General features: G+C 45.2%; 2 protein-coding genes across 2 annotated transcripts; one reads left to right on the plus strand and one right to left on the minus strand.

Moving 5' to 3' along the window:
* Window positions 1–273: 273 nt before the first annotated feature.
* LOC137878511 (GTPase IMAP family member 7-like) lies at window positions 274–2,244 on the plus strand. The gene is made up of 2 exons (XM_068718842.1): window positions 274–627; window positions 891–2,244. Exons 1-2 carry the CDS (start codon window positions 594–596, stop codon window positions 1,931–1,933), a joined length of 1,077 nt encoding a protein of 358 aa, XP_068574943.1. The 5' UTR covers window positions 274–593; the 3' UTR covers window positions 1,934–2,244.
* Window positions 2,245–2,260: 16 nt separating this feature from the next.
* Window positions 2,261–5,718, minus strand: LOC137878512 (ER lumen protein-retaining receptor 3). Its single transcript, XM_068718843.1, has 6 exons — window positions 5,608–5,718; window positions 5,325–5,505; window positions 4,784–4,884; window positions 4,275–4,433; window positions 3,802–4,054; window positions 2,261–3,247 (listed from the first exon to the last, which is right to left on the minus strand). The coding sequence occupies exons 2-6, from the start codon at window positions 5,413–5,415 to the stop codon at window positions 3,204–3,206; spliced, it is 648 nt and encodes a 215-aa protein (XP_068574944.1). The 5' UTR covers window positions 5,416–5,505; window positions 5,608–5,718; the 3' UTR covers window positions 2,261–3,203.
* Between the last annotated feature and the right edge of the window lie 2,411 nt (window positions 5,719–8,129).

Here is an 8,129-nt window from a genome sequence, read left to right on the forward strand (position 1 = left end):
ATTACTACTATGGTTTTAACGATTGAATGGTTGACGAGTTATATTCTGATGGAACAAACCTCTACGGCCTCTGTGTGATTCAATGTAGGTTTATATTAGAAACACAGCTGCATCTTTTTATTGTTTTGCATGAATTGTTTAGTTTTTCCTGAAAATATTAACGGACGTCTGACGCTCCGTGGAGTCAGCGCTGACCTGAGACCACAGCGGTGAGACTTCACTGCCCTCCAGTGGTCGCCGTGAGGAACTGCAACACTAAATCATCAACATCAATGTGCAACTCATTGGTTGTGCGATAACTACAATGACAACAGTAACATCCGTATTGTGGGTCGTTGGGTTGGTAAAGAGCCGTTTTACTAACAGTAACTTTCCTCTCTGGTGTTATCTTCACATCGTGGGTGTATAGCGCCTCTCGGCTCCTCCACGGACTGCAGCTGCAGCGATGCTCTCTACGGTTTATGCGCTGATTGAATGACAAATAAAGGCAAGAAAACGTCTCAATCGCAGCGGAAACATACGGAACCCGTCTCCTGTACGCTCGGTCACCAAAAAGGCGCAAAGCCAAGGACTTTGTTGTAGTTCCTGTTGGGATGTCGTCATCTGAAAATGCTGCGTCACATAAAGGTATGTCGATTACTGTTATTGCCACACAAGTCGCTGACTAGAGCAGCACTGTGCCTATGCACTACAAGCTATTACAAAGAAAACAGTATGGAATGTTATATATGCTAAATAAAATAAAAGAAACAAATCCAGAATTAAGAGCCCAAAACATGGTCTGAGTAAGTAAAATGTATTTTTGAGAACATCTGCTTTAAATATGCCAGACGTTCCTATTATTATAACATGATAATAATATACATGTACTATGTGTCATTCTGCCACAGTCTGTGAAGCAGCCCTCCCTGCACCAGAGGCTGAACCCCTGAGGATCGTCCTGTTGGGGAGGACAGGAACAGGCAGGAGCTCCACAGGCAACACCATCCTGGGCAGGTCCGCCTTCTGGGTCACTGTCTCCCCCTGTTCCGTCACCACGCGGTGCGAGAGACAGACCGGGACCGTCCACGGGCGGTGCGTCTCCGTGATTGACACCCCTGGTTTCCTGCACACACGACTGTCCCCCGAGGAGGTCATGGCGGAGGTGGGACAGAGCGTCGCCCTGTCCTCTCCGGGACCCCACGCCTTCTTGGTGACCCTGCAGCTCGGCAGGTTCACCCAGGAGGAGAGGGACGCCTTGGAGTGGATCAAGGCTACGTTTGGACCCGGAGCCACCAGGTTCACTTTGGCGCTGTTCACCGGGGGGGACCGGCTGCGGGGCAAACGCATCGAGGACTTCCTGGGGGAGAGCGGCGAGCTGTCGGAATTCGTCGCCAGCTGCCGCGCAGGGTATCACATCTTTGATAACAGTGACCGGGACGAGACAGCGGAGTGCTCGCAGCAGGTCGCACACCTCCTGAAGAAGGTGGACAAGGCCGTGGCGAGCAATGGAGGCGGTTGCTACAGCCACGAGATGTTCAAGGAGGCCGAGAGGACCATCAGGGAGGCGCAAGAGAGGATTCTGGGAGAGAGAGGACACGAGGTGGAGTCCCCTAAGAAAGCGGCTCAAAACACAGAGGAGCAGAGACCGGAGTTGGAGAGGAGGAGGAGGAGGGAGGAAGAGGAGGCCAGGAAACGGGCGGAGAGGCTTTTCTGGTGCGAGCTGCTGACCGCGGTGGGGAAAGGCGCCGCAGAGGGGGCAGGGATCCTGGGGAAAGACGAGGAAGCGAAAGGGAAGGCTGTGAAGAAGGTGAAGGTGGTGGAGAGGGCAGCGGCTCTGGCAGCGTCGCCGCTCTCTATCACTTCAGCCGCAAAAGCGGTGGGAGGAGCTGTGAGGGAAGGAGGCAAGGTGTTATACAAGCACAGGAAAACTTTCCTGAAGACGCCTCATTGAACAAAGTCAAGTATCCCTCACTGCAGTAAAACCTTGGATCAATGTAGAGGGGATGATGTGTGACGTGTTGTAATGCAGCAGCACTTTCCAACCATACTGTCAAATAACAATGAGTGTGTGTGTGTGTGTGTGTGTGTGTGTGTGTGTGTGTGTGTGTGTGTGTGTGTGTGTGTGTGTGTGTGTGTGTGTGTGCGCACCCTAAGGTAAACATCCTGGTGTGTTGTGGTCCATGTGGATTGGTAATAAAGAACATAGCCACACCTTTGAATTGAGAGAACTCACATGTTACAATAAAGGTAATGTCATAAAAATAGTGTGCAACTCATCTTACTGTACTAAAAAACGGATTTATCTTTTACAGAAGTTCAACACGCTCTACTGCCTGGCACAAAAAGACAGTTTGGTCAAGGAAACAACCCAGAAAAAAAGAAAACAGCATTTGTTTGACTAAAACATTACAACAGTTATCTTTTCCATCTTTGGCTTCATTTAAGACACGACAGAATGTTTAGCCCTTTTTTTTTTCCTCCCATGAAAAATTACATTGAAATATGAAAGACGACGATTAAGATGAACATACTTGGCAATAAGGAAAGACATTGTTTGCATAGAACGCAGTTATAGCTATTCAGGGAGTGTCTGACATTACACAACCAAAGAGGAAGACACTTTGAGAAAGATGCACAGATTGTGAAGGAAAGTGTGATTAGTGATATTGGGCTATATAAATAAAATGAACTTCACTTAAATAGTACAGAGTTCAAATCTTAAAGAAGAAAAAAACTACAATATTTGTTATGATTGAAGTTTGTCAGCCGTGGCTGTGATTGGATAGTGTTGGACGCTTTGACATGAAACTCTGGGACCTTTTACAGCTTTTAACTCAGAAACTACAGACAATCCACCTGAAGTACAATGTTGTGGATTCAACATTGTAACTGCCTCCAGAGCCAAAGTCCCAAAATACACAGAAATACAGTTTCCATAGCGTTAATCACTCGCCTGAATTTTGAGTTCCAGGTGCACGTCAGGGACGAATTTCTAAAAACAAACAAACAAACAAACAAACAAACAAACAAACATACGTCCCCCAAAACTTCTGACCACAACAGCGCATGTATGCTTGCAGACTCACACACATAGTACCAATCACAACCAAAAAAAACCCCCATCAGGTGCACACATTTTGGTCCACAGAATGACTGACGTCAGACCATCAGTCCCGTTCTTAAATACAGATGTGGAGCTGTAGCGGGCACAGCTGTCGGGTTTAAATGGGCATCGGCAGGCTCATCTTTCCTCTTCCTCGAAGCACTGCAGACAGGCGGAGGACAGAGAGGAAGAACAATGCGGGCTTGAGAAGGGAGTTTGCGTTTGAAACCTCAAAGTGAAACATTTCCTGAGCTACGTTTGAGCACGTTTTTGCTATCCTCCTCAACTGGAAAAGCAGGATTAACGAGGAACAACCCAGCAGACAATGTCATTAACAGATAACTTCTCGTAATCACAACACACAGCCTAATTATCTGACTAATACATCTACTGTGTATCAATCAGTCGGACTGTAGATTTCATTGTCAATTAACTTTCTTTTGTCATTTATCAAAGAAAAATACCAAACATTTGTTCTTTACGTAATTATAATTGTTAAAAGGAAAATTGTTCTTTTGGTACTTTGGGGTCTGGTAAGTCTTTTGTCATTATTTTTGATATTTTCATACAGTGATTGAGTTGAGTACTCAAGAAAAGTCAAAATACTAGCTGCGGCTCTCTCCAGCTGACCTAAAGAGGTCAGAGGTGAAATCATGTCTCCACAGCCAGTAGTTTGTAAACCAACTCGTCGGCCCTTTGCCGTAGTCTCTACTCACCCCTTGTGAAGTAAAGGTAGAAGAAGTCGCAGTAGAAGATGGTCTGCACGACGCCGGACACCACGGCGATCTGGTCGAAGAAACCCTCGGTGTGGTAGCGCCACACCCAGTTGGCTATGTAGAGGGCCCGGTAGAGGCCGAGGAAGAACAGGTAGTGGGTGGTGATGGACTCGGCCTCGCCGGTCTTCGTGATCATGAAGAGCTGCGGCATAATGGCCACCGCCTCCAGGAAGATGGAGAAGGTCCACAGGATCTGGATGGAACCAGTGGGAGGGAGACACATGAGTGGACTCTTAAACTGAGGCGTTGAAAGTATCAAAATGAGAAGAAGTGCATCATATGGGCGACCCGTAGCATTAATAAAAACTGACCATAAATCCCTCGAGCTGCGTGTTCATAATCCCAGGAGTGATCTAAACTTCTCTACACTTGGATCCAAATGTATTGAAGATGCGGACTGAGTGCTTACATACCTCCAGTGGGGTGAAGGCGTAGTTTTCCAGGAAGGACAGCCCGATGACCGGCACCAGCAGGAACTCCACGCGGAACGTGTCGTTCTCAGAGTCGTAGGTGTTCCTGAAGCGCATGTAGATCAGGTAGACGGTGGCGTAGGCCAGAGCCAGGAACACCACCTGACAGCAGCGACGCATATTGATTATATATCAGACATGAAAGTCCATGTGAACACTGTGAAACACTGTTATTAATACTGACATACATACAGTATGTGTGTGTGAACCTGGATTGAGCTGCATGAGCTACTGTGCGCATGTGTGTGTGTGTCCCAAGTAACTATTTGGAAAACAAACTTTAGACTTAAAAAGTAGTTCAGTGGACAGGACTTGTCCAACTGAGGACAAAATGAATCACCCTAACTTGTGTGAGCTTTGGTAAAAACTTTGTGTTTTTTAATTGGGGCCAAGTTAAGGGTCACTGTGTGTGTGTGTGTGTGTGTGTGTGTGTGTGTGTGTGTGTGTCTTACCTTCATGACCGTGTTGTAAGGAGAGATGAAGACCGTGAACAAGTCAAGGTACCTGGTGGTGAAGACGATCGCGAACAGCACCTGAGACTTCCCAGAAATGCCTACAGAGATGTGAAGATAGGGAAAACAGGTTTAAACCCTGTCCAGTGTGTCCGTCTCACTCTCTGGTTCAGGACAGCTCCCAGACAGGAGAAGGAAAATGTCATGATTCCCTCAACTTTATGATTTAACAGCAAAAGGAGAGAGCCATACTGCAGATTTGGTTTGTTATACAGATATAAGGCTGCTCTAAAATAGGTGGAGCAGGCAGCAGATTTCTCTGTCAACATGCCACGTCGCTTCCACTCCGGCAGAAGCACTCAGCATTACGCATAACCCCCTCTGTAACGAACGTAACTGATAACAGCAACAACACTTCTCTGTGTATCTGTGAAGGACTGATACATCAATGCTGCACAACTGCGTGCATATTGCCATAGTTAGGCTGCACGAGCCAACGCGCAACTTAGAAAGTGCAGTGATGTCATTGGTGTCAGCCTACCAGCACAAGATTTGGACTTCCATATCTTCAGCAGCAGGATGATGATAGCCACCAGATGTGACACGTCTCCCGCAAGGCGAAAGATATTCATCTTGTTTATGTTCCACTTCGATACAAACACAATACAACTCCTTACAGGCCGTGCACGTCCTCCGGAGACAGGGCAGGGATGTTCAGCGCTCTGCGAGTGCACAAAGTGACAGGAAGAGATAATAAGCTAAAAAAGAAGCTCGCAGCTGCGCAGTGAACTCCGAGTCCGTTCGGTAGCTCGTGGGCACGTTACCTGAACGCACGCAGGTGAGCAGATAGTCCAATCATTTAATCAGATGTGTACGCGAGGAAAGTTGTTTCAGAGGAGGTGACGTGGCTGACATTTCAGACTGCAGGAAGCAGCGTCAAGCTAACCAGCAACAAACACATGTATCCTTTTCCGGTTCTGACTTTTCAAAGTAAGACCTACATTAGTTGACACACAGTCCGGTGATGAGATAATCACTATACTGTACACAGTTGACCTGTTTCATGAGTATGGTAAAATATAATATATATATATATATATATAATAATTCAACACTGATAAATAGTATAAGACAATTAGTTTTTTGTTTTTTTTAAAAGATGTTACCGCTTTACTTTGAAGGCAAAATCCCACATTTTCCGGTGTTGCTTGATGGTAACATGATACAATTTGACTGGATTATAAACCCTCCTCAAGAAGTAGAGCCCTGATTCAACAGCAGATGGCGACAGGCTGCTGGTAATATGGAATTAGAAGAATTTTGTGAGGAGGAAAATAAGACAATTTCGTGTTTTCCATGAAAACTCACACTTTTATTTATCAAATGAGTTGCAAAATGAATAGAAAATATAGTCAAGACATTGACAAGGTTAGAAATAATGATTTTTATTTGAAATATTAATTTTGTTCTTCAAACTTTGCTTTTGTCAAAGAATGCTCCATTTGCAGCAATTGCAGCATTGCAGACCTTTGGCATTCTAGCTGTTAATTTGTTGAGGTAATCTGTAGAAATTTCACCCCACGCTTCCTGAAGCTCCTCCCACAAGTTGGATTGGCTTGATGGGCACTTCTTGCGTACCATACGGTCAAGCTGCTCCCACAACAGCTCAGTGGGGTTGAGATCTGGTGACTGCGCTGGCCACTCCATTACAGACAGCATACCAGCTGCCTGCTTCTTCCCTAAATAGCTCTTGCATAATTTGGAGGTGTGCTTTGGGTCATTGTGCTGTTGTAGGAGGAAATTGGCTCCAATCAAGCGCTGTCCACAGGGTACGGCATGGCGTTGAAAAATGGAGTGATAGCCTTCCTTATTTAAAATCCCTTTTACCTTGTACAAATCTCCCACTTTACCATGTCTGAACCTTAAACATTCATTATTATCCATGTTGAACTTACATTTTTACCTGTCTTCTATTCATTTAGCGTTTTTATCTTAATTGTTGCTATCCTTTTCATTTGTGTATCAATGTTTTACTTGTATTTCCTGTTTAATTGTTTTGAATTGCCTCTGTGTCTGAAATGTGCTTCATAAATAAATTGCCTCATCTTACCTACTTCCACTCTGACAGATGTTCTACACATGAATCATACACCAATGTTTACTGTCTTCAGAGTGAGACGTTAACACGCTTGATTAAGTTTCATAACATGCAAAAATGTCGTAATCAGATCATATTGAAATGATTCAAACTGATTACATTCGTGGATTTCATTAGCAATCGTGTTTCACAGTAGATGATGAATAATTATTTTTGACAGATTGTAATTTCAAAACATCCCATCCCACACAGAGAAGAGTGTTTTGAGTCTTCTCCAGCTGTGTGACAAGCTGTTTCTATTTGTGTTATTCTCATTTAAATTGAGATGAGTCTTTAGAACAAACATAATAGTTTCTGTCCTATGCAATAGAATACCGTCTCTCATAATCTTTCTTCTACCCGGTGAGGGCTTGTAGCATTGTACTCTTGCTTTTCAGTGTTTTAAAATACTCTTCACCCTCTGTCTTCCCCGTCTTCTGGCACTTCCGCTCCACCCGCCTTCCTTTCCTCCTAATTCTGCTATCTGAGTCACAGTGAAAACCTAAAACCACTCTGTGTCTCCCTTCGTATCAAATCCCACCGTCTCCACCGACTCCTTCGTCCTCCCTCTTAGCCCACAAAGTGCAGCTGGATTCTGGCATTGCACACGTCCTGCTCCCCTACATCCTACTCTTATGTTTGATGCAGTGAAATCAGCACAGGGCACCAGAGGAAATGCTTTCGGCCTACATAGAATGCATCCGTGGTGGTGCAGAGAAGTGAGGGGGCACCGCATACCAACTGAGAGAACACGCAGCTCCATGTGTACACCCCTGAAGCATTCTGTACAGAGGCTGGTCCCTGTCTCTGTCAACAGGCTCGTCAAGTTGAGTATCATTCCCAAGCACACCTGTTCATATTATGTGAAAGCTATAAATCAGACGTTGAGAGTGATAAATGAGCAATGAAGAGGGGGGCAAGAAGAAGACACAGACAATTTTATACAACATACGCAATAAAGAGATGCTTTATTAGTCTCCACAAAGGTACTGTAGAGGACATCCTCTGGACTGAGCTGACCCACATGGTTATGGGAACTAATCTGACACCCAGGCCTGATTAGGAGCTATTTTTACACACACACACACACACACACACACACACACACACACACACACACACACACACACACACACACACACACACACACACAGTCCGGTCTGCATGGTCATCTCCTCCTCAGATGATGATCTGAGTGACCGTCTGATC

Source organism: Cebidichthys violaceus, unplaced genomic scaffold, assembly GCF_023349555.1.
Source record: "Cebidichthys violaceus isolate CVI_PGR_0920_01 unplaced genomic scaffold, fCebVio1.0.p SCAF_23, whole genome shotgun sequence".
In the NCBI taxonomy this organism is placed as follows: Eukaryota; Metazoa; Chordata; class Actinopteri; order Perciformes; family Stichaeidae; genus Cebidichthys; species Cebidichthys violaceus.

Coding starts and splice junctions, on each gene's coding strand:
- LOC137878512 (XM_068718843.1), bottom strand. CDS start 5,415: ATGAATATCTTTCGCCTTGCGGGAGACGTGTCACATCTGGTGGCTATC. Junction 4,055..4,274: donor ACGCCTTCACCCCACTGGAG/GTATGTAAGCAC, acceptor GGTTCCATCCAG/ATCCTGTGGACCTTCTCCAT. Junction 3,248..3,801: donor CTACCTTTACTTCACAAGGG/GTGAGTAGAGAC, acceptor GCCTGTCTGCAG/TGCTTCGAGGAAGAGGAAAG.
- LOC137878511 (XM_068718842.1), top strand. CDS start 594: ATGTCGTCATCTGAAAATGCTGCGTCACATAAAG. Junction 628..890: donor AAATGCTGCGTCACATAAAG/GTATGTCGATTA, acceptor ATTCTGCCACAG/TCTGTGAAGCAGCCCTCCCT.